We start from the raw sequence: 26,668 nt of genomic DNA on the forward strand, positions 1-26,668 counted from the left end.
GGTATCAACCTGGTGAACCTTCTCTGCACTCCCTCCAATGCCAATATATCCTTCCTCATATAAGGGGACCAATACTGCACACAGTATTCCAGCTGCGGCCTCACCAATGCCCTGTACAGGTGCATCAAGACATCCCTGCTTTTATATTCTATCCCCTTCGCAATATAGGCCAACATCCCATTTGCCTTCTTGATCACCTGTTGTACCTGCAGACTGGGCTTTTGGGTCTCATGCACAAGGACCCCCAGGTCCCTTTGCACGGTAGCATGTTTTAATTTGTTTCCATTGAGATAGTAATCCCATTTGTTATTATTTCTCCAAAGTGTATAACCTCGCATTTCTCAACGTTATACTCCATTTGCCATATCCTCGCCCACTCACTCAGCCTGTCCAAATCTCTCTGCAGATCTTCTCCGTCCTCCACACGATTCACTTTTCCACTTATCTTTGTGTCGTCTGCAAACTTCGTTACCCTACACTCCGTCCCCTCCTCCAGATCATCTATATAAATGGTAAACAGTTGCGGCCTGAGTACCGATCCCTGCGGCACGCCACTAGTTACCTTCCTCCAACCGGAAAAACACCCATTTATTCCGACTCTTTGCTTCCTGTCGGATAGCCAGTCCCCAATCCACTTTAACACACTACCCCCAACTCCGTGTGCCCTAATCTTCTTCAGCAGCCTTTTATGGTTCACCATGGTAGGCTTCTGCAGAAAATGCAGATGTATGGGATTGGGGGTGATCTAGGAAATTGGATCAGGAATTGGCTAGCGGATAGGAAACAGAGGGTGGTGGTTGATAGTAAATATTCATCATGGAGTGCGGTTACAAGTGGTGTACCTCAGGGATCTGTTTTGGGGCCACTGCTGTTTGTAATATTTATTAATGATCTGGATGAGGGTATAGTTGGGTGGATTAGCAAATTTGCTGATGACACCAAAGTCGGTGGTGTGGTAGACAGTGAGGAAGGGTGTCGTAGTTTGCAGGAAGACTTAGACAGGTTGCAAAGTTGGGCCGAGAGGTGGCGGATGGAGTTTAATGCGGAGAAGTGTGAGGTAATTCACTTTGGTAGGAATAACAGATGTGTTGAGTATAGGGCTAACGGGAGGACTTTGAATAGTGTGGAGGAGCAGAGGGATCTAGGTGTATGTGTGCATAGATCCCTGAAAGTTGGGAATCAAGTAGATAAGGTTGTTAAGAAGGCATATGGTGTCTTGGCGTTTATTGGTAGGGGGATTGAATTTAGGAGTCGTAGCGTTATGTTGCAACTGTACACAACTCTGGTGCGGCCGCACTTGGAGTACTGTGTGCAGTTCTGGTCCCCACATTACAGGAAGGATGTGGAGGCTTTGGAGAGGGTGCAGAGGAGGTTTACCAGGATGTTGCCTGGTATGGAGGGGAGATCCTATGAGGAGAGGCTGAGGGATTTGGGATTGTTTTCGCTGGAAAGGCGGCGGCTAAGAGGGGATCTTATTGAAACATATAAGATGATTAGAGGTTTAGATAGGGTGGATAGTGATAGCCTTTTTCCTCTGATGGAGAAATCCAGCACGAGGGGGCATGGCTTTAAATTGAGGGGGGGTAGTTATAGAACCGATGTCAGGGGTAGGTTCTTTACCCAGAGGGTGGTGAGGGATTGGAATGCCCTGCCAGCATCAGTAGTAAATGCGCCTAGTTTGGGGGCGTTTAAGAGATCCGTAGATAGGTTCATGGACGAAAAGAAATTGGTTTAGGTTGGAGGGTCACAGTTTTTTTTTTAACTGGTCGGTGCAACATCGTGGGCCGAAGGGCCTGTTCTGCGCTGTAATGTTCTATGTTCTATGTTCTATTACCTTATCAAACGCCTTTTGGAAATCCAAAAACACCGCATCCACCGGTTCTCCTCCATCAACCGCCCTAGTCACATCTTCATAAAAATCCAACATGTTCGTCAAGCACGACTTTCCCCTCATGAATCCATGCTGCGTCTGATTGATCGAACCATTTCTATCCAGATGCCCTGCTATCTCCTCTTTAATAATGGATTCCAGCATTTTCCCTACTACAGACGTTAAGCTGACCGGCCTATAGTTACCCGCCTTTTGTCTCCTTCCTTTTTTAAACAGCGGCGTAACATTAGCCGTTTTCCAATCAACCGGCACTACCCCAGAATGCAACGAGTTTTGATAAATAATCACTAACGCATCCACTATTACCTCTGACATTTCTTTCAATACCCTGGGATGCATTCCATCCGGACCCGGGGACTTGTCCACCTTCAGTCCCATTAGTCTATCCAGCACTGCCTCTCTGGTAACATTAATTGTATTAAGTATTTCTCCTGCTGCCAACCCTCTATCGTTAATATTTGGCAAACTATTTGTGTCCTCCACCGTGAAGACCGACACAAAAAACTTATTTAAAGACTCAGCCATATCCTCATTTCCCACTATTAACTCCCCCCTCTCGTCCTCCAAGGGTCCAACATTCACTCTAGCCACTCTATTCCTTTTTATATATTTATAAAAACTTTTACTATCATTTTTTATATTAATTGCTAGCTTAGCTTCATAGTCTATCCTTCCTTTCTTTATCGCTTTCTTAGTCTCTCTTTGTTGTTTCTTAAATTTTTCCCAATCACTTGTTTCTCCACTATTTTTGGCCACTCTGTACGCAGCTGTTTTTATTTTAATACTCTCCTTTATTTCCTTCGTTATCCACGGCTGGTTCTCCCTTTTCTTACAATCCTTTTTTTTTTGCTGGAATATATTTTTGCTGAGAACTGAAAAGGATCTCCTTAAAAATCCTCCACTGTTCCTCAGCTATCCTACCTGCCAGCCTGCTCTCCCAGTCTACCTTAGCCAATTCATCCCTCATCCTATCATATTTCCCTCTGTTCAAACAGAGGACACTGGTTTGGGACCAAACTTTCTCCTCTTCCATCTGAATCAGAAATTCGACCATATTGTGGTCACTAGACCCAAGAGGGTCCTTCACAATAAGATCCTTAATTCTACCTACCTCGTTACACAATACCAGATCCAAAATAGCTCGTTCCCTCGTCGGTTCCGTAACATGCTGTTCAAGGAAACTATCCCGACAGCATTCTAAGAACTCTTCCTCCATTCCACCCTTACCGACTTGAGTCTGCCAGTCAATGTGCATGTTGAAGTCCCCCATGATTATTGCCGTTCCGTTTTTACACGCATCCCTTATCTGCTTGTTTATAGCCCTCCCTACCTCAACATTATTATTTGGGGGCCTATATACCACACCTACTAGCGTCTTTCTCCCTCTACTATTCCTCATCTCTACCCATAACGATTCCACGTTTTGTTCCTCAGAGCCTATGTCATCCCTCAGTACTACCCTGATATTATCTCTTATTAATAGCGCGACCCCACCACCTTTTCCTTCCTGTCTATTCTTCCTAAACGCCTGATACCCCTGGATATTCATCTCCCAGTCCTGGTCACCTTTCAGCCACGTTTCTGTAATGGCCACTAGATCGTACCCACTTGTGCTGATTTGCACCATCAACTCATTTACCTTGTTCCGAATGCTTCGTGCATTCAGGCAAAGTGTCCTTATTCCAGCTTTTATCTGGACCCGCTTTGATGAGTCGCGAACACCCTCTCCCTCTACTCCCTTATCTAAATTACCGCCTTCATTCACTTGCACCCTCTCCTCTACCATTAATTTTGTAATTCCCCTTACCCCTGCATCCTCCCCCCCATCAATTAGTTCCTTGATCCTGGTCAACTCTTCTAGCTCCCCTCCCCCCAACCTATCTAGTTTAAATTCTCCCCAGTAGCCTTAGCCAACCTACCGGCCAGGATATTGGTCCCCGTGTGATTCAAGTTCCACCCATTTTTTGTATACAGATCACCCCTGCCCCTAAAGAGGTCCCAATGGTCCAGGAACCTGAATCCCTGCCCCCTGCACCAGTCCCTTTATCATGGAGATTGCTGAAATTTGGATCAAATAAACCCATGAATGTTGCTGTAATGGAGTCAGTAATTTCAAGAAGATGAAATTTTACTTGTATTTATATTACTGCACGCAAGTGGAAGCAACATTGTATTGTAAATGGCTTGCTGCAAGTTTCAATGGAAAATGCCACAATCATATTCTAGTCTTGAGCTTACATTGGAAAATGCAGCTCCTGGAGCTTGTTCTGTAGTTTGTTGTACATTGGACAATCCACTTACCCATCTTGTACCATATTATTTAATGCAGTTCTATATCAAAAATCAAGCAATCAGTCCTGACATTTTAAATTGGCTGAACATCCACGGCCTTTTAAGGAAGAGAGTATTCAGATTTCCTCTATCCATTATGCGGCAGAATGTTCCTTGATTTCATTCTTGGGTCTAACTTTAAGATTATGCTCCCTTGATCTGGATTCTTCCAGGAGAGAAAATGGTTTTCAAGCTTATCAAACCCCTCCATTGTTTTAAACACCTCGTAAATTACCCCTCAAATTTCTAAACTGAATAGAATACAGTCTGTTCTCATAATTTAACCTTTTAATGAACAATATCATTGAGATGAATCTGGTTTGTACGATCTTCAAGACAATACACTTTTTCTGGGGTCTGATGCTCGTAAACACTGTATTAGATAGTGACTGACCAAGGTTCTGTATGGCTGATTTATCACTTCACCTTTTTGAATTCCAATCTCCATGATATAATCTCCAAGGTCAATTAGCATTTTGATCAGTTCTTTGTATTTGTGCACTAGCTTTTCATGATTTGCATTCGTGGGTGCCTAAATGCCTTGCTCCTCAACATCTCTTTGCATTGCTAGCTTATTTTGACCTTCCCTTGACATAAGGAACTTAACTGCGAACACAACTGCTTTAGTGTTGCTCTGAAATTTCCCTAGTAATAATAGAGCTTTGGCCCCGAGGAATTACAACATACCCGATGTATGTAGTTATAGGGAGCAAATTCCACAGTGGCACTTATTTGTTGATGGAGGCAGGGTAAGGGGGCAGAGGTATGGTGGTGCGCCAAAGACTGGGGGCTAAGGAATGGAATGTTTGCAAAGAATTTAGAGTACTAGGAGGTTGTGGATATATGGTAGTGGGGGAATGGTCTTGGAAGAAATTAAAGATGACTGCGCATTTTAAATTTGAGAATTTGGAAGACAGGCATCTATTGTAGGTCAAGGGTGGTGTGCCAGATGGAGTTACTGTGGGTGGGGCAAGATCAGTGCAGCAGAGTTTTGGAGCATAAAAGTTGGGGGCCCAGCAAATTGTAGACAAGGCTGAAGGTGACAAGGGCATGTATAATGGTAAAAGAATGATGGCAGTCAATGTTGCGAAGGTGGAATTATACTGTTTTATGATATAGTCTAAAGCTAAATTTTGACAACGCTAAAGATTATCTTGCATTAAACTAGCAGCTTCTTTGCAGTCCTATAATGATTTTCAGGAAATAATTAACTGTAACTTAATAAATATCAGTGAAACCCAACTTGTCAAACCATTCAAAGTCTGCTGCAACTTCTAAGTTAAACAGAGTAAGAATTCAGATAAAAATAGTGGAATTCAACCCCCAAACTAAAATAATAATGGCTGTGATCAAGTAATTTTTTTTGTCTTCCAAATTTCCAAGAAGCAGTATTTGAATTTTATTGTAAAGCAGCATGCGCAGCCGATTTACAGTCTTCGGCTAAATGAAAACTGAATATCCTTGGTGGGTACATTTTGCTCTGTCAATTCTCTCGGTTCTGATTTCACAAAAATGAATGAAGGCAGCAGGTGGGATTTAGACATAGAGGCCTCTGAAACAGATGGATGTTGGAGCCAAAAGTGCAGCTTTTAATGTTCAGCTGTTTTTACAGGGACAGTGTATGAATGCTTGCAGGAGGGAGAAATACGTCACTGGTATAAGTTACAGCCTGTGTTACACATGTACTGACTGCCAATGGGGATTTGTGATTTTTATGGACTGAGTGCACAATGTACATTTTGAGTCTGTAACCATAATTTCTACTTCAATTGTTGCACGTGAATTTTTATTGCATATATTGATCGTGTTACGTTCCAAAAAAAAAGGCGATGCTGGGATTTGGCACCGTTTTGCACTAAAGAGCTATAGCCACTGAGGACGATTAAAATTGTTGAACCTTTTTCCAGTTCTGAGCCATACAGGTTGTGAAAAAGAGAGTATTTGTCTACCCTGCTCAGTTCTGGCCTGCAGTACCTTAATGATCTGGTGTAAATACCCATCATTATGACTAGGGGGCGGGACGGTTGCATGGTGGTTAGCACTGCTGCCTCGCGGCGGTGCCAGGAACCTAGGTTCAATTCGGGCCTTGGGTGACACTCTGTGGATTTTGCATGTTCTGCCAGTTTCTGAGTTGATTTCCTCGGATGCTCCAGTTTCCTCCCAAACTTCAAAGATGTGCAGGCTAGGTGGACTGGCTGTGCTAAATTGCCCCTTAGTGTCCAGAAATGTGTAGGTTAGGTGGATTAGCCATGGTGAATGTTTTGGGTTAAGGGGATGGGATTGTTGGGTCAGCCTGGGTATGATGCTCTTTCAGAGAGTCAGTGCAGACTCAATTGGCCAAATGGCCGCCTTCTGCACTGTAGGGATTCTATGGTTCTAGAAATAAAGCTGAACAATACCAAAAACAGCTGAAGACACTGGATAGTGTTTTGGGTTAAGGGGATGGGATTGTTGGGTCAGCCTGGGTATGATGCTCTTTCAGAGAGTCAGTGCAGACTCAATTGGCCAAATGGCCGCCTTCTGCACTGTAGGGATTCTATGGTTCTAGAAATAAAGCTGAACAATACCAAAAACAGCTGAAGACACTGGATAGTGTTTTGGGTTAAGGGGATGGGATTGTTGGGTCAGCCTGGGTATGATGCTCTTTCAGAGAGTCAGTGCAGACTCAATTGGCCAAATGGCCGCCTTCTGCACTGTAGGGATTCTATGGTTCTAGAAATAAAGCTGAACAATACCAAAAACAGCTGAAGACACTGGATAGTGTAAAGGCTATGGGCCCTGAGAACATTCCACCAGTAGTACTGAAGACTTGTGCTCCAGAACTAGCCATGCCACAGCCAAGTTGTTCCAGTATAACTAAAACACTGGAATCTACGGGACAATATTGAAAATTGCCCAGTGCGTCCTATCCACAAAAAGCAGGATGAATCAAACCTGGCCAATTACTGCCCCATCATTGTAGTCTCCATCATCAAAGTAATGGAAGGTGTCATTGACAGTGCGATTAACTGAGGCTTATTTGAACTATAACCTGCTCACTGATACTCAGTTTGCATTCCACCGGGGCTACTCAACTCATTATGCCTTTGGTCCACATATAGACAAAAGATATGAACTGGTGAGGTGAGAGTGACTGCCCTTGACATCGAGACAGCATTTGGCAGGATGTGTCATAAAGGAACCCTAGGAAAACTCACATCAGTGCGAATTGGGGGATATCTCTCCATTGATTGGAGTCATGCCTAATACAAAGGAAGATGGTTGTGGTTGTTGAAGGTCAGTCATCTCAGTCCCAGGACATCATGCAGGAGTTCCTCAGGATAGTGGCCTCAGTCTAAACATCTTCAGTTGCTTCATCATTGACCTACGCTCTATCTCAAGTTCAGAAGTTATGATATTTATTGATGATTGCACAATGTTCAGTACCGTTTGCGACTTCTCCAACACTGAAGCAGTCCATGTCCATATGTAGCCAGACCTTGACAACAATCAGACTTGGGGCTAATAATTGACCTTTGCACTACACAACTGTCAAACAATGACTGTCTCCAACAGGAGAGAATCTAACCATCTCCCCTTGACCTGACATTGAATTACATTACTATCACTGGTTTCCCCCTGGGGTTACCGTTGACCAGAAAATGAACTGGACCAGCCACATAAATACTGTAGCTACAAGAGCATTTCAGAGGCTACAATTCTGTGGCAAGTAATCTATTTCCTGACTCCCCAAAGCCTGTCAACCATCTACAAGGCACAAGTCAGGAGAGTGATGGAATACACTGGATGAGTGCAGCTCCAATAACATTGAAGACGTTTGGCACCATCCAGGATCGGGAGTCCCCTTGGTTGGCACCACATCAACTGCCACTAACATGCAGCCACAACAATAGGCTGCAGTGCATGTGCACGATGTACTGCAGCAACTCATCAAGCTTCCTTCGATAGCACCTTCCAAACCCACAGCTTCTACCACCCAAAAACAACGATAGCAGATGCATAGGATGCCACTACCTGGAAGTTCCCTTCCAAGCCTTGGACTATCCTGACTTGGAAGTGTATCCCCGTTCCGTCATTGTTACTGAGGCAAAATCCTGGAACTCCTTTCCTAACACCAGTATGGGTGTACCTACATCATTTGGACTACATTGGTTCAAGAAGGCAGTTCACCACCACCCTCTCTAGCCAGCAACATGTTCCATGAAACAATATGAAATAGATTTTCACAAGGAGGGTTGTATGACGCCTTGTAAAAATAAGTGTGCACCTTCAAGAGTCAAAAGCATCCAAGAAAAATCATACTTGGAAGTTAACAAACGTACAAGTTCCAGAAGAGATTCCAAACTAAAAAGATTATTCTGCTCTGTTTTATTTCTGTGATACGTGCCAGTGGCAAAACCATTGCTTTGGCTGTTTTTTAATTGTCATTCACCTGGGTTATTGTCCAGCTGAGCTGTTATTTTAAAGCAGCACTGAAGGGATGACTTGCAGCACAACCTGGAGTTTAATCTGTCATTTAGTACTTGCGCATGAATTGCAATGGGACAAAGATTTCAGACTTTAAAAGTGAAATTTGTGATGTATCACTACATGCTTGCAGATCCTTTGCACATTTGGCTCCAGAGTGGTTCAAATTATAATCATAGATATTAATACATGTTTGTTCTCACCTTCACCCCTCAGTTGGAGTAATTCAATAATTTCAATTCGTGAAGCCAAAGTGATTCCCAAAACCAATGAAATGGAATGGAAAAATAAATATATTTGTGTTGAAGGTATGTAATAAGCATGACTAACGTATGTAGTTTCTCTGCTTGGCTAACTGTTTCTGTTGTCCTTTGTAAAACAGAAAATCTTTCTTAAATTGCTTTACCTTTTCTTCTTCCATTTAAGTGACCGTGACTTTTTGCATTATAGTTAGTTATTTATAATTGATTATCTCTTAGTCATGTTCCTCTTCCCCACCCCCCCACCCCCAAAAACGATATTCCAAGATAAGATCACCTGGGTCATTTCCCAACAGAAGTGGATGTTTGGACCTAGGTGCAGGCATCTACCCTATTTTGATCCTTTGTTCCCCAGCCTTGACAATTTTGAACTGAAATAGTTGTTTTGTTGAACATGATTTAAACTAAAAACTTTGCCAAGTTTTAAGAAAGAAGGTAGAGTAGTTTGCTAACATTCTTGTGACTGATCTGCGATGAATGAAGTAAGTTCCATTCAAAACAGGATGATATTCACCAAGTACTCTTGCTGCTGTAGATACAGCATGTAAAGCATGAGCATACTACACATCACAATCAGCTCCACTCAGTTCCTAAAGTATGCTGTCTCGACTAGCTCATAGAGCTTGGTATGATTTCAGCTCTGTGCAAGACCGCAAGAAACTACAAAGGGTTGTGTAGCCCAATGCATCACGCAAACCAGCCTCCCATCCATTGACTCTGTTTACACTTCCCGCTGCCTCAGAAAAGCAGCCAGCATAATCAAGGACCCCACACACCCTGGACATACTCTCTTCCACCTTTTTCGGTCGGGAAAAAGATGCAAAAGTCTGAGGACATGTACCAACCAACTCAAGAACAGCTTCTTCCCTGCTGCCATCAGACTTTTGAATGGACCTACCTTATATTAAGTTGATATTTCTCTACACCCTAGCTATGATTGTAATACTACATCCACACCCTCTCCTTTCCTTCTCTATGAATGGTATGCTTTGTCTGTATAGTGCGCAAGAAACAATACTTTTCACTGTATACTAATACATGGCCATAATAAATCGAATCAAAAAACCGTAAGGAGTGGTGTCAAAGTTTACACAAGATACCAGAATAGGAAGTATTGTTAAATCTTTAACAGATCGAAGGAAGAATATCTTGGTTTTGACATATTTCTGTGGTCTCTGCTTGTCTTCTAAATTAGGCTTTTTAAAAATGATTTTCAACAGGAAGTCAGAAGGGGGAAATTGCCTTTGCAGAGAGAATTTTTTAAGCAAAAATCCCCTTTTAGAGGAGCCTGCGTATATTTGTTATCATCTTGAGAATAGAAAACATATTTCTGCTACCACGCTAAAGTTGTCATGCAATAGTTTGTTTTCTCCTTACAAACTCAACCAAATGATATCATACCTAGCGTTAACTAGGCCTATTTAGTAAGAGATTAAATGAGTACACATGCAAGTCATGGAACAAGGTCCCAATCCCAATGGAGTTTCCTTGTTAAACACCTGCGTTCCGCTGCAAGTAGTGGGAATTATTTTCTGTAAACAAACAGGCAACTAGAGCGCATAAATGAGTGACTGGCACCACCTGAACCCCAGTAGATACCTGTCCAGACCTGAATTCATAATAACAATTTGAATATATTTAACACCTTTAATGTAGTAAAATGTCCCAAGACACTTCACATGAGAGCAATCAGACAAAAATTAATAGTCACAGAAGGGGATATGTTATTAGGACGGGTGACTAAAAGCTTGCTTAAAGACAAGTTTTCCTAACAACAGCTTCTATTTATATAATGTCTTTACTATAATAAGCCAGACCAAGGTGCTTCAGAGAGTTTGACAGCGAGCCACAAAAGGCAATATTGGGCAGGTTTAGTTAAATAGATAAGTTTTAAGATCTGTCTTAAAGGAGGAGAGGTAGCAGGTTTTAGTGAGGGAAATGCAGATATTAAGACCTAGGCAGTTGAAGGTAATGACACCAATAGAGGCACAATTAAAATTAGGGATGCTCAAAAAGTGCAGGTATTTCAGAGGCATGTGGAGCTGGAGGAGATTAAAGTGTCATTAAGGAATTTGAAAAAGAGGGTGTGAATTTTAGAACCAAGTCTTACCTGACTGGGAGCCGATGTAGGTCTGCAATGTTTGATGCAAGTCTCTTTATAACAGCCATTTGTTTCATAAGACGATGGTTTGCACTGTGGTGGTCAATGTGTTAAGCTCAGGTGCCCCACTCTGGTGTGCCAGTGTCTGTTGCATTTGCTGCAGAGGAAGACAATAGACTGAGAAGGTGTGCGATTCACTTTTTTCTCTGGGCCCTCTTAACCAGCTGGGGTTTTTGTTTTTGTTTGCATCTTTTAATGCCCTTCCAGTCAGCCAACCACCAGCTGTCAACGGCTCTCCCAGTTTTCAGGGTCAATATCCCCTATCTTTACATCTCACTTACAAACGTCCTTGCAGCAGAGGGTGGACACTCAGGAGGTCGGGACCAATTCACCCTACAGTAAATCTTTGGGTAGATGACTATCATCCATCCAGTGAATGTGGTCAAGTCAGCGCAGAGTGCTGAGAGTGCAGGCTTGGTAGACTCTCAGTTTGGTGTTCTTAGATTGTTGTTCTTCCACAAACTCTTACTCAGCTTGGACATTCTGGCTGCAGTATTTGTGATGCGTGTGTTGATTTTAGCATCAAGTGGCAGTTTGCTTGTGATTGTGGAGCCTAGATATGCAAAGCTATCAACACCCTTCAGTATCACATTGCCAATGCTGATAAATGGCAGTATAGTAAAAGCCTGGACCATAGCATTTGTCTTCCTGATGTTGATGGTCAAACCAAAATCTTTACTGACAAGAGGGAGTTTGTCCATTTGCCGCTGAAGGTGTTCCTCGGTATGGAGTATTAGTGCAGCAGCATTGATGTGGAGCAACTCTCTAATGAGGATTTGCCACCACTTTGTCTTGAATTTCAGGCGGGCAAGACAGAACAGTCTTCTATCAGTTCTGATAGGTAAGTAGGCACCCTCTGTGGATGACGTGAAGGCATATGACAGCAGCAAAGGAAAGATTATGCCAAAGAGTGTTGGTGCCAGGACAAAACCCTAAAGGGTTCCAATGTTGCCCATCATAGCTGATCTTACCCCATGAAAAGGGAAACAGTTTCCATGGGCAGCCAATTTTCTTCAGTTGCTTAAGTGTTTTGCCTCCACTCACATGGTCAAATATCTTGGTGAGATTGATGAAACGATATGTAGTGGTCTTCTCTGTCCATGGCATTTCTCTTGCAACTGTTGGACTGAGAAATTTATGTTGATTGTTGATCTTCCAGTTCTGAAATTACGCTGGAATTCTGGGTAGATGTTTTTCATCATGATCTATATCCTGACAAGGGTAGCATGGACAAAGATTTGAGTGACCTGTATCAGTCAGCACTGTGGTAGCTGTGTGGTGAGAATGTTGTTCAGAGAATCATGTCAGGTTATGATCAGATCCAGCTATGCCAATAGCTGGATCTTGATGTCTCCAGAACACCTTCTGAATTGACTTGTTCTAAAAGAAGGTCTTGGGTTGCACGAAGTTCATGATAGCAACAAAGCTCAACTCCTCTCTGGCTGTTCTGTTTTATCTTTCCAAGGACTTGAGGACTTGGCTCATGGTCTGTGGCCATTTTTCTGCTGAAATCTCCCAGTATGTTCTAAAGTATGTAGTCTGCTGAACTCTGTTCAGTAAGGAGTCTAACAACACCAGGTTAAAGTCCAACAGATTTATTTGGCGTTTGCTACCAAATAAACCTGTTGGACTCCTTACCATGTTTACCCCAGTCCAACGCTGGCATCTTCACATCAGAACTCTGTTCATACATGGTCTGAAAAGGGCATTAAAAGTTTGATGAAAGTTCGTCCTGCTGAGTGTTTCCCGCATTTTCTGTTTTTATTTCTGATTTCTGCCATCCTCATCTTTTGATAAATCCTAAGTAGAAGAGTGCGATTGGCATGTGGATCAGAGTGAATGTGCTGAGAATAACTTTTCTGCTACAACTGCTCAAGCAAAATGCACTTGTGTTTGCACTTGTTAACAGTTCAGATTTGTTATATATTTTGGTTTAATAATACAATTGATTTTGTAAGATTTGCCATCCAGTATGCACCAAGAAAGGTCTGCATTTCAGAGGAGTAAGAGCATTGTTCTTTGCCTACCTATGCCAAGGTACTTTTGTAAAATAATGAAAATTAGCATTGTGGTTAACTCGGTGTCTATATTTTTGATATTGCAGAACCTTTTGACAGAACAAACACAGCACGAGCTGTACATGAAAAATGCAAGTTTGACATGATCAAAAAGGAGTTTGTCCAGGTAAAATCTAGAAAGATTGAGATTTTTTAAATGTACATTATATTCAAACAATTTAATTTTAAGGTTAAAACGAACATGATGATTTGTCTTCATGAAATATGTTTACGGTATTCGAATTCTGAAACCAATTATTATAAAGCATAAATTCTTCTGTGCAGAGCACACCAAGATATAATCGATCTTCATTCAAAAATCAGAGATAAGGAGCTTTGGAGAAATTAAAGACTTGGATTTATATAGCACCTTTAATGACCACCGGATGTCTGTTGAATGAACTAAATCCTATTACACAGTAAATGAGCAGGTGTAAATAAAATAAAGTCAGTGGCTGCTTCCAGCTATATTAGAACCAATCCACACACTTCCATGAAATCCATCTTCTTTTACCCAAAGAGTACTCATGACTATCTTCAGGGTATTATCTTCCTGAACAAGAACAGTTTTGTAGTGATTTTTTATTGTAGAGAAAGGTTTCAAACTACTTTGCTTAGCGTTTTCTGCGTTGGACAGAGCAGAAACTGGACTGAAGGAATTGAAACAAACCCAGGAGGCACATACCTTGTCAGTCCTTGGAGAACAAGGAAGATTAGCACCACAACAGAAAATGCCGGAAAAACTCAGCAGGTTTGGCAGCATCTGCGGAGAGAGAAATCGAGTTAACATTTAGAGTCAGTATGATTCTTCAGGAAGATTTGGAATTGGGCAATACAATCAAAGGTGGAAGAAAAAAATCAAGGGGTAAAAATTTTGGAGTCAGTTTTAGAAGGGCTGAAATTCAGTGCCTTACCCAGAAGGTATATTGCCAGGTTGGTGAGGAAGTTTCCCTGAAGGTATATTGCCAGGTTGGTGAGGAAGTTTCCCTGAAGGTATATTGCCAGGTTGGTGAAGAAGTTTCCCTGAAGGTATATTGCCAGGTTGGTGAAGAAGTTTCCCTGAAAGTACATTGCCAGGTTGGTGAAGAAGTTTCCCTGAAGGTATATTGCCAGGTTGGTGAAGAAGTTTCCCTGAAGGTATATTGCCAGGTTGGTGAGGAAGTTTCCTTAGCTGAGCAATCTGGAAATCAGGGCGTATTTTAGAATAAAGGCCCAAATCTTCCCATCAGGAACTGAAACCTTATTTATTATTATTATTAATTTATTAGTGTCATAAATAGGCTTGCATTAACACTGCAATGAAGTTACTGTGAAAATCCCCTATTTCTGACCCTGATGAGAAAAAAAAGTGCACTTACCTTCCACCGATTTTCTTTTTCCCTGAGCGATCACCTGATGAAGGATTCTTTGCATCAATGCAGCAAAACATGTAGGCAATAACATAGAGAATTTACATAGAAACTGCACCCCTCTTTCTCGCACTAGCTGCCATATTCTGGTAGGTAGAGTTTGAATATACCAAAGATGCTTTGAAATCAGCTATGGAGAGAAGGGAAGTGGTGAGTATAGTAACTTAGTAAGGGGGAGGGGTAGTAGATGGGTTGAGTGTCCGGTGGGCAGATGAGTTGGGGTATTCGAGTCAGGTGGTGGGGGCTAGTCAGTTCAAGTTGGGGTCAAGGGAGCTGGTTGGGGGCTCGAGAGGGCAAGCCCAAGCACTTTCTCAGATCGGGGATTTGTGACACAAACTTGTAACATAACATTCTTTCAGCAGTGTGCTTAAAAAATATTTCACTCGAATGTCTGTCTTCACGGTACATCTCCTGGGCCGCACATGAGTTCCCTCAAGTTGCCATCAACTGCCACTGTCCCATTCAGTAAATTGTGAAATTGCTAAACAGCTATAAGCAGAAGGGAATTGAAAGATGCTCTGTTGATTTTTTTTTACTGCTATTGATACTTTTATGCCAATCTAATGATTTTTGCTTAATGTGTTTTAAATAGAGCAGGTGAAAATTTAGGATTTCAAGTGTGAGATAAGCAGGTAATAATGAATGCAAAAGTAGTAGCTACGTAGAAACCCATAAAGTGCTTATTTTAAAATAAGTCTAAAAAAACTCCAAATAAATTTTGAGCTGAACTGAAAAATTGGTGCAGTTTGGTGCTTTGCAACATGATCACTGTGAGGACTAGGATTTCTTTCTGCAGTCTTGCTCAACCTCCACTCATTCCTTGTTTATCTGACCCCCAACCCCTGCGCCCAAGCTCATGGTCTCACTAAGTCAAGTTTGAAAGAGCAAAATTGTTGCCCATAGTTTTACATGGGTAATTTTACAAAGCGTCAAGAGCTAAATGAAAAAAACTGGACAATAGAGCATTTCCCCCAAAATTAGATTATTTTAAGTTGTTACTGTTAATGTTCTGAGGGTATTTAAGGAGCCAGATGAGTGCGAGTGTGTTTTGTAACTGTGTGATTAGTTTCAATGTGCAAAATGTACTTGTTATTTTAATCATGTATGTTAAAATATGACTTATTTCATAGAATGATTGCAACAAGGAGGCCATTCAGCACTTGCGTCCATGCTACTTTCTGCAAGAACAGCTCAGCTAGTCCAACGCACCTGCTCTTTTTCTGTAGCCCTGTAAATATTTTTTCCTCTGATGCTTCTAAACTTCCTTTCAATGATTAAACAATTAAATCTGCTTTCACCACGTTCTATGGTGGTGCAGATCCTAATCACTTGCTGCGTAAGAATGGTTTTCCTTGTGTTGCTGTTCCTTCCTTTGCCAATCCCAAATCCACGTTCTCTGGTTCTTGACCCTTCTGCCGATGGCAACAGTTTTGCCCTTTTTTATTTAGACAAAGAATAAAGAACAATACAGCACAGGAACAAGGCCCTTCGGCCCTCCAAGCCCGCGCCGCTCCCTGGTCCAAACTAGACCATTCTTTTGTATCCCTCCATTCCCACTCCGTTCATGTGGCTATCTAGATAAGTCTTAAACGTTCCCAGTGTGTCCGCCTCCACCACCTTGCCTGGCAGCGCATTCCAGGCCCCCACCACCCTCTGTGTAAAATATGTCCTTCTGATATCTGTGTTAAACCTCCCCCCCTTCACCTTGAACCTATGACCCCTCGTGAACGTCACCATCGACCTGGGGAAAAGCTTCCCACCGTTCACCCTATCTATGCCTTTCATAATTTTATACACCTCTATTAAGTCTCCCCTCATCCTCCGTCTTTCCAGGGAGAACAACCCCAGTTTACCCAATCTCTCCTCATAACTAAGCCCCTCCATACCAGGCAACATCCTGGTAAATCTCCTCTGCACTCTTTCCAGCACTTCCACATCCTTCTAATAGTGAGGTGACCAGAACTGCACACAATATTCCAAATGTGGTCTCACCAAGGTCCTGTACAGTTGCAGCATAACCCCACGGCTCTTAAACTCCAACCCCCTGTTAATAAAAGCTAACACACTATAGGCCTTCTTCACAGCTCTATCCACTTGAGTGGCAACCTTTAGAGATCTGTGGATATGGACCCCAAGGTCTCTCTGTTCCTCCACAGTCTTCAGAACCCTACCTTTGACCCTGTAATCCACATTTAAATTAGTCCTGCCAAAATGAATCACCTCACATTTATCAGGGTTAAACTCCATTTGCCACTTTTCAGCCCAGCTTTGCATCCTATCTATGTCTCTTTGCAGCCTACAACAGCCCTCCACCTCATCCACTACTCCACCAATCTTGGTGTCATCAGCAAATTTACTGATCCACCCTTCAGCCCCCTCCTCTAAGTCATTAATAAAAATCACAAAGAGCAGAGGACCAAGCACTGATCCCTGTGGCACTCTGCTAGCAACCTGCCTCCAATCCGAAAATTTTCCATCCACCACCACCCTGTCTTCGATCAGACAGCCAGTTACCTATCCAATCGGCCAAATTTCCCTCCATCCCACACCTCCTCACTTTCATCATAAGCCGACCATGGGGGACCTTATCAAACGCCTTACTAAAATCCATGTATATGACATCAATTGACCTACCTTCATCAACACACTTAGTTACCTCCTCAAAAAATTCTATCAAATTTGTGAGGCACGACTTGCCCTTCACGAATCCGTGCTGACTATCCCGGATTAATCCGCATCTTTCTAAATGGTTGTAAATCCCATCCCTAAGGACCTTTTCCATCAATTTACCAACCACCGAAGTAAGACTAACCGGTCTATAATTACCAGGGTCATTTCTATTCCCTTTCTTAAACAGAAGAACAACATTCGCCATTCTCCAGTCCTCTGGCACCATCCCCGTGGACAGCGAGGACCCAGAGATCAAAGCCAAAGGCTCTGCAATCTCATCCCTTGCCTTTGGGAGGCAAGGGATGAGATATATTTCATCAGGCCCAGGGGACTTATCGACCTTCAGTTTATTCAGTTTATTCAAAACTGCCAGGACATCCTCCCTCCGAACCTCTATTTCCTCCAGCCTATTATCCTGTAACACCTTCTCTTCCTCAAAAACATGGCCCCTTTCCTTGGTGAACACTGAAGAAAAGTATTCATTCATCACCTCGCCTATCTCTACTGACTCCATACACAAGTTCCCACTACTGTCCTTGACCGGCCCTAACCTCACCCTGGTCATTCTTTTATTCCTCACATAAGAGTAAAAAGCCTTGGGGTTTTCCTTGATCCGACCCGCCAAGGACTTCTCATGTCCCCTCCTAGCTCTCCTCAGCCCCTTTTTCAGCTTGTCCCTTGCTAACTTGTAACCCTCAATCGAGCCATCTGAACCTTGTTTCCTCATCCCTACATAAGCTTCCCTCTTCCTTTTCACAAGACATTCCACCTCTTTCGTGAACCATGGTTCCCTCACTCGGCCATTTCCTCCCTGCCTGACAGGGACATACCTATCAAGGACATCCAGTATTTGTTCCTTGAAAAAGTTCCACTTTTCATTCGTGCTTTTCCCTGACAGTTTCTGTTCCCAACTTATGCCCCCTAATTCTTGCCTAATCGCATCATAATTACCTCTCCCCCAATTGTAAACCTTGCCCTGCCGTACAGCCCTATCCCTCTCCATTGCAATAACAAAAGACACCGAATTGTGGTCACTATCTCCAAAGTGCTCTCCCACAACCAAATCTAACACTTGGCCCGGTTCATTTCCCAGTACCAAATCCAATGTGGCCTCACCTCTTGTCGGCCTATCCACATATTGTGTCAGGAAACCCTCCTGCACACACTGCACAAAAACTGCCCCATCCGAACTATTTGACCTACATAGGTTCCAATCAATATTTGGAAAGTTAAAGTCCCCCATGACAACTACCCTGTGACCCCCACACATATCCATAACCTGCTTAGCAATTTCTTGCTCCACATCTCTATTACTATTTGGGGGCCTATAGTAAACTCCTAACAACGTGACCGCTCCTTTTCTATTTCTTATCTCAGTGTGCAGATCCCCCTCGAAGTGCCTTTCCATAGCCGTTAAACTGTCCTTGATTAACAATGCTACTCCTCCACCTCTTTTACCAGCTTCCCTGCACTTACTGAAACATCTATACCCCGGAACGTCCAACAACCATTCCTGTCCTTGTTCTACCCACGTCTCTGTAATGGCCACAATATCGTAGTCCCAAGTACCAATCCACGCCCCAAGTTCATCTACCTTGTTCCGGATGCTCCTTGCATTGAAGTAGACACACTTCAACCCACCTTCCTGTCTACTGGTACCCACCCTTGACCCTGATACCTTCCCCAATACCTCACCACCCTCACTGACTTCTGGGCCACAACTCCTTTTCCCACTCCCCATACAAATTAGTTTAAACCCCCCTGAAGAGCCGTATCAAATTTCTCTCCCAGGATATTGGTGCCCCTCTGGTTCAGGTGCACCCCGTCCTGTTTGTACAGGTCCCACCTTCCCCAGAATGTGTTCCAATTATCCACGTATCTGAAACCCTCCCTCCTACACCATCCCTGCAACCACATGTTTAACTTCTGTAGCCTCTGACAATGCTCCTCACTATCTGCAAGTCCTGCCAATTTTGTGTCGTCCGCAAACTTACTGATCACCCCAGTTACACCTTCTTCCAGATCGTTTATAGAAATCACAAACAGCAGAGGTCCCAATACAGAGCCCTGCGGAACACCACTAGTCACAGGCCTCCAGCCGGAAAAAGACCCTTCCACTACCACCCTCTGTCTTCTGTGACCAAAAACTGACCACTTCTGTGACCAAGCCAGTTCTCCATCCATCAAGCCACCTCCCCCTTTATCCCATGAGATCCAACCTTTTGCACCAGCCTACCATGAGGGACTTTGTCAAACGCTTTACTAAAGTCCATATAGATGACATCCACGACCCTTCCCTCGTCAACCATTCTAGTCACTTCTTCAAAAAACTCCACCAGGTTAGTGAGGCATGACCTCCCTCTCACAAAACCATGCTGACTATTGTTAATGAGTTTATTCCTTTCTAAATGCGCATACATCCTATCTCTAAGAATCTTCTCTAACAACTACCCCACCACGGACGTCAAGCTCACCGGTCTATAATTACCCGGGTTATCCTTCCCTTAAATAACGGGACCACATTAGCAATCCTCTGGGACCTCACCTGTGTCTAGTGACGAGACAAAGATTTGCGTCAGAGGCCCAGCGATTTCATCTCTCGTCTCCCTGAGCAGCCTTGGATAGATCCCATCAGGCCCTGGGGATTTGTCAGTCTTTATATTCTCTAACAAACCTAACACTTCCTCCCTTGTAATGGAGATTTTCTCCAACGGTTCAACACTCCCCTCCGAGACACTCCCAGTCAACACATCCCTCTCCTTTGTGAATACCGACGCAAAGTATTCATTTAGGATCTCCCCTACTTCTTTGGGCTCTAAGCATAATTCCCCACTTTTGTCCCTGAGAGGTCCGATTTTTTTCCCTGACAACCCTTTTGTTCCTAACGTATGAATAAAATGCCTTGGGATTCTCCTTAATCCTGCCTGCCAAGAACATCTCGTGACCCCTTTTTGCCCTTCTAATTCCCCGTTTGAATTCTTTCCTACTTTCTTTGTACTCCTCCAGAGCTCCCTCCATTTTTAGCTGCCTGGACCTAACATACGCCTCTCTTTTCTTTTTGACCAGTCCTTCAATTTCCCTGGTTATCCACGGTTCTCGAATCCTACCCTTCCTATCCTTTTTTACAGGCACATGCCTGTCCTGCAGACCTAACAACTGTTCCTTAAAAGACTCCCACATGCCAGATGTGGATTTACCCTCAAACAGCCTCTCCCAATCAAGAGCTGCCAATTTCTGCCTAATCCCATTAAAGTTAGCCTTCCCCCAATCCAACACCTTACCCTTGGGACACCACTCATCCTTTACCATCACTATCCTAAAGCGAACAGAATTGTGGTCACTATTTGCCACATGTTCCCCTACCGAAACTTTGAAGACCTGACCGGGCTCATTCCCCAGTACTAGGTCCAGTATAGCCCCCTCTCTAGTCGGGCTATCTACATATTGTTCCAAAGAACCCTCCTGTATGCATTTTACAAATTCCTCCCCATTCAGAGTCCCAGCTCTCAGCGATTTCCAGTCTATACCAGGGAAATTGAAGTCTCCCACGACAACAACCCTATTTTTCCTGCACCTATCCAGTATCTCCTGACATATCCGTTCTTCCACTTCCCTTGGGCTGTTGGGGGGCCTGTAGTATACCCCCAACAGAGTGACTGCGCCCTTCCTGTTTCTAAGCTCCACCCAGAGTGACTCGTTACACGACCCCTCTGAATTGTCCTCCCTCTGCACCGCTGTAATATGCTCTCCAACTAATACTGCTACTCCCCCACTTCTTTTGGCCCCTCCTCTGTCTCGCCTAAAACACTTGTACCCCGGAATATTAAGCTGCCAGTCCTGTCCCTCTTTCAACCAAGTCTCTGTCATCGCAACCACATCCAAATTCCTCGTAAGCATTAAGGCCCTAAGTTCGTCTATCTTACCTGCTACGCTCCTTGCATTGAAGTATAAGCTAAAAAAGGTGGGGGAGTAGCGATATTAGTTAAGGAGCATATTACCGCGGTGCAGAGGGTAGACAACTTAGAGGGGTCATGTACTGAGTCGCTGTGGGTGGAACTCAGAAACAGGAAGGGTGCAGTCACTCTGCTGGGGGTGTACTACAGACCACCCAACAGCCCACGGGAAGTGGAGGAAAGGATATGTCAGGAGATTCTGCATAGGTGCAGAAAAAATAGGGTTGTTGTAGTGGGGGACTTTAATTTCCCTGGCACAGACTGGAAAGTGCTTAGAGCTGGGGGTCCGGATGGGGAGGAATTTGTAAAATGCGTACTGGAAGGTTCTTTGGAACAGTATGTAGATAGCCCGACTAGAGAGGGGGCTATACTGGACCTAGTTCTGGGAAATGAGCCCGGTCAGGTTGTCAAAGTTTCGGTAGGGGAACATGTGGCAAATAGTGACCACAACTCTGTTAACTTTAGGATAGTAATGGACAAGGATGAGTGCTGTCCTACGGGCAGGGTGCTAAATTTGGGGAAGGCTAACTATAGCCGGATTAGGCAGGAATTGGTGGATGTTGATTGGGAGAGGATGTTCGAGGGTAAGTCCGCGTCTGGCATGTGGGAGTCTTTTAAGGAACTATTGATAAGGCTGCAGGATAGGCATGTGCCTGTAAAAAGGAAAGGTAGGATTCAAGAGCCGTGGATAACCAGGGAAATTGAGGATCTGATTAAAATGAAAAGGGAGGCGTACGTTAAGTCCAGGCAACTGAAAACAGATGGAGCTCTGGAGGAATACAGAGAGAGTAGGAAAGAACTCAAACGGGGAGTTAGAAGGGCAAAAAGAGGTCACGAGATGTTCTTGGCAGGCAGGATTAAGGAGAATCCTAAGGCATTCTATTCATACGTTAGGAACAAAAGAGTTGTCAGGGAGAAAATCAGACCTCTCAGGGACAAAAGTGGGGAATTATGCTTAGAACCCAAGGGAATAGGGGAGATCCTAAATGAATACTTTGCATCGGTATTCACGAAGGAGAGGGGCGTGTTAACCGGGAGTGTCTCGGAGGGAGGTGTTGACCCGTTAGAGAAAATCTCCATTACAAGAGAGGAAGTGTTAGGTTTTTTAGGGAACATTAAAACTGACAAAGCCCCAGGGCCTGATGGCATCTATCCTCGACTGCTCAGGGAGACGAGAGATGAAATTGCTGGGCCTCTGACGGAAATCTTTGCCGCTTCTTTGGACACGGGTGAGGTCCCTGAGGATTGGAGGATAGTGAATGTGGTCCCGTTGTTTAAGAAGGGTAGCAGGGATAACCCAGGAAATTATAGGCCGGTGAGCTTGACGTCCGTGGTAGGGAAGTTGTTGGAGAGGATTCTTAGAGACAGGATGTATGTGCATTTAGAACGGAACAATCTCATTAGTGACAGACAGCATGGTTTTGTAAGAGGGAGGTCGTGCCTTACAAATTTGGTGGAGTTTTTTGAGGAAGTGACAAAAACGGTTGATGAAGGAAGGGCCGTGGATGTCGTCTATATGGATTTCAGTAAGGCATTTGACAAAGTCCCACATGGCAGGTTGGTTAAGAAGGTTAAGGCTCATGGGATACAAGGAGAAGTGGCTAGATGGGTGGAGAACTGGCTTGGCCATAGGAGACAGAGGGTAGTGGTTGAAGGGTCTTTTTCCGGCTGGAGGTCTGTGACCAGTGGTGTTCCGCAGGGCTCTGTACTGGGACCTCTGCTATTTGTGATATATATAAATGATTTGGAAGAAGGTGTAACTGGTGTAATCAGCAAGTTTGCGGATGACACGAAGATGGCTGGACTTGCGGATAGCGAAGAGCATTGTCGGGCAATACAGCAGGATATAGATAGGCTGGAAAATTGGGCGGAGAGGTGGCAAATGGAGTTTAATCCAGATAAATGCGAAGTGATGCATTTTGGAAGAAATAATGTCGGGAGGAGTTATACAATAAATGGCAGAGTCATCAGGAGTATAGAAACGCAGAGGGACCTAGGTGTGCAAGTCCACAAATCCTTGAAGGTGGCAACACAGGTGGAGAAGGTGGTGAAGAAGGCATATGGTATGCTTGCCTTTATAGGACGGGGTATAGAGTATAAAAGCTGGAGTCTGATGATGCAGCTGTATAGAACGCTGGTTAGGCCACATTTGGAGTACTGTGTCCAGTTCTGGTCGCCGCACTACCAGAAGGACGTGGAGGCGTTAGAGAGAGTGCAGAGAAGGTTTACCAGGATGTTGCCTGGTATGGAGGGTCTTAGCTATGAGGAGAGATTGGGTAGACTGGGGTTGTTCTCCTTGGAAAGACGGAGAATGAGGGGAGATCTAATAGAGGTGTACAAGATGATGAAGGGGATAGATAGGGTGAACAGTGGGAAGCTTTTTCCCAGATCGGAGGTGACGATCACGAGGGGTCACGGGCTCAAGGTGAGAGGGGCGAAGTATAACTCAGATATCAGAGGGACGTTTTTTACACAGAGGGTGGTGGGGGCCTGGAATGCGCTGCCAGGTAGGGTGGTGGAGGCAGGCACGCTGACATCGTTTAAGACTTACCTGGATAGTCACATGAGCAGCCTGGGAATGGAGGGATACAAACGATTGGTCTAGTTGGACCAAGGAGCGGCACAGGCTTGGAGGGCCGAAGGGCCTGTTTCCTGTGCTGTACTGTTCTTTGTTCACTCCAGACCTCCAGGCCCAGTGAGGTCTTCTTTCCCCAGAGTGCTCTTCTTGTTTGCCAGCCTTGTCCCAGCCCCAAGCTCGTCCCCAGCCTCTACACTTGTCGACCTAATATTTTGATCCCCACCCCCCTGCCATACTAGTTTAAACCCCCCCGAACTGCACTAGCAAAACTCCCAGCCAGGATATTCGTGCCCTTCCAACTTAGTTGTGACCCGTCCTTCTTGTACAGGTGCCATCCTCTCCTGAAAACTTCCCATTGATCTAGGAAAATGAAGCCCTCCCTCCTGGACCAGTCCTTTAGCCAAGCATTCAATTGTACTAACTCCCTATTCTTAGCCTCACTGGCACGAGGCATTGGGAGCAGCCCAGAGATGGCCACCCTGGAGGCCCTACTTTTTAGTCTATTTCCCAACTCCCTGAATTGCTCTCGTAGGATCCCCCTGCTCTTCCTATCTACGTCATTTGCACCAATGTGTACAATGACATCTGTTTCTTTATCTTCCCCTTTTAAGATGCCTCCTATCCGCTTGGAGACATCCAGTACCCCAGCACCAGGTAGGCAGACTACCATCCTGGAGTCCCGTTCGCACCCACAGAATCGTCTGTCCGTGCCTCTAACCGACGCATCCCCCACCACTATTGCTCTCCTAACCCCTCTCTTTCCTTTCCGGGCCACAGAGCCTGACTGTGTACCAGTGACCTGGTCACTGTGGCTTACCCCTGGAGAGTCATCCTCCTCCACAGTATCCAAAACAATATACTTGTTTTGGAGGGGGACAACCACAGGTGACCCCTCCACTAATTGCTCACTCCCCTCCCCTCTCACACCTGTCGCCGAGCCCTTCCTATTATGAGAGACAGCCACTGGAATACTCTCTGGTACGTTACCCTTCTGACCTTTACTCCTCCTAACTGTGACCCATGTGTCTTCCTCCCGATGCCCCGGTGTAACTAGTTCCCTATAACTCATGTCAATTATTCTCTCATTCTCCCTGACTAGACCAAGGTCAGCAATCTGCAGCTCCAGTTCCGTGACGCGGTCCCTCAGGAGCTGCAGTTCCACGCACCTGGCGCAAATGTGGTCCTCCGGGAGGCTAGGTGTTTCCAGGAACTCCCACATCCCACACCGGAAGCACCGAACTGGCCTATCACTCATAGTTACCCTTATCCTATATAGGTTTGGATAAAAAATAACTTACCCTGCCTCGCCCTTACCGCCTAAGACCTCTTGTGGTTTTTGAAAAACATCCATCAAATCTTCTCTCAAGGAGTAAGCTCCCAGCTTCTCTAATCTACCCATACTGGTCCCTCATCCCTGGAATGATTCCCGATAAATCTTCCCTGTACCCCCTCTAAAGCCTTCACATCCTTCCTAAGGTGTTCTCAGTTGATTCATGGTTTGCAATCAATCCCCAATTGTGAATTAAATCCGGTTCTACAAGACTTACCATCTGGCAAGAATGAAATGGGAAATTCAAAAGATTTATTAATCATGAAAAGGTAGAAAATTAGAAAGGTAAAAAGCAGAGTTTTAATTAACAGTAAGAGGAAAAAGTTGAACTTGAACAATTAAATAGACTTCTTGCTACTTTCCTTGATCAGGCCGAAGATGTGAAGTGAGAACCCAAAAATGTGGATAACATGTTAACAAAAATGGCTTCTCAAAACCTTTATTTTATACTTGAGTTCCTCAGTAGGTGTGGAATATGATGAAGCCATTGATCACTGTCAGTTGCCCACTTAGCAAAGTTGTTGGAAATAGCTAATTGGTCTATAATTTGTCAATAATGAGATGAACTAATCCTATTGGTTCTAGCTTATTTACGCACCTCACACACATTGTCTTAATCTTAAAACAATGCCTTCCTTTAAGCTATGTCTCTTATCATGAGTTAATCTACAAGATGTACTGCAGCAATTCACTAAAGATCCTTAGACAGTGCCTTCCAAACCCACGACCCATCCATCTAGGAGGGCAAGGGCAGCAGATACATGAGAACACCACCCACCTGAAAGCTCCCCTCCAAGCCACTCACCATCCTGACTTGGAAATATATCGCCATTCCTTCACAATAGCTGGGTCAAAATCCTGGAATTCCCTCCCTAATGGCATTGTGGGTCAACCTACAGCACATGGACTGCAGGGATTCAAGAAAACAGCTCACCACCACCTTCTCAAGGACAGCTAGGGATGGGCAATAAATGCTGGCCAGCCAGCGATGCCCATGTCCCATGAATGAATAAAATAAAAATACAGACTTTGTGTTGCAAATTATATTACCAGTCTTTCTAATCATGGAGTCATAGTGCAGAAGGAAGCCATTCAGCCCATCGTGTCTGCATCAACAACAACCCCACCCAGGCCCTATCTGCATCACCCCACATATTTACCTTGCTAATCCCTCTAACCTACGCATCCAGGGACACTAAGGGGAAATTTAGCACGGCCAATCAACCCAACCCACACATCTTTGGAGTGTGGGAGGAAACCGGAGCACCCGGAGGAAACCCACGCAGACACTGGGAGAACATGCAAACTCCGCACAGACAGTGACCCAAGCCAGAATCGATCCCAGGTCCCTGGAGCTGTGAGGCAGTAGTGCTAACCACTGTGCCCCTGTACATAAATTGATTACTTCTTTAAAATTACTGACAGTTAAGCCTCTTTATTTGACTAATCTGGTTGGTTTCCAACAATGTAGCAGCTAGTTTCGTTTTTTAAATATCATCTAGATTACAGGCAGTCCTCAGGCTATGTCTTGAGATGGATAGAAAACTGGTTAGCAGATAGG

The 26,668-nt window shown here is 44.2% G+C and overlaps 1 protein-coding gene across 2 annotated transcripts in view; it reads left to right on the plus strand.

Annotated features, from left to right (window-relative positions):
* tent2 (terminal nucleotidyltransferase 2) overlaps positions 1–26,668 on the plus strand; it is a 72,001-nt gene that overhangs the window by 38,035 nt on the left and 7,298 nt on the right. For both annotated transcript variants that reach the window (XR_013498214.1, XM_078214979.1), the window contains exons 12-13: positions 8,906–8,997; positions 13,215–13,294. Coding sequence is in view for 1 of the 2 variants with exons in the window: in XM_078214979.1 (XP_078071105.1) it covers positions 8,906–8,997; positions 13,215–13,294 (172 nt within the window). In the remaining variant the exon portion in view is untranslated. The remainder of the gene's footprint in view (positions 1–8,905; positions 8,998–13,214; positions 13,295–26,668) is intronic.

The sequence above is a fragment of the Mustelus asterias genome, chromosome 6, assembly GCF_964213995.1.
Source record: "Mustelus asterias chromosome 6, sMusAst1.hap1.1, whole genome shotgun sequence".
Taxonomy (NCBI): domain Eukaryota; kingdom Metazoa; phylum Chordata; class Chondrichthyes; order Carcharhiniformes; family Triakidae; genus Mustelus; species Mustelus asterias.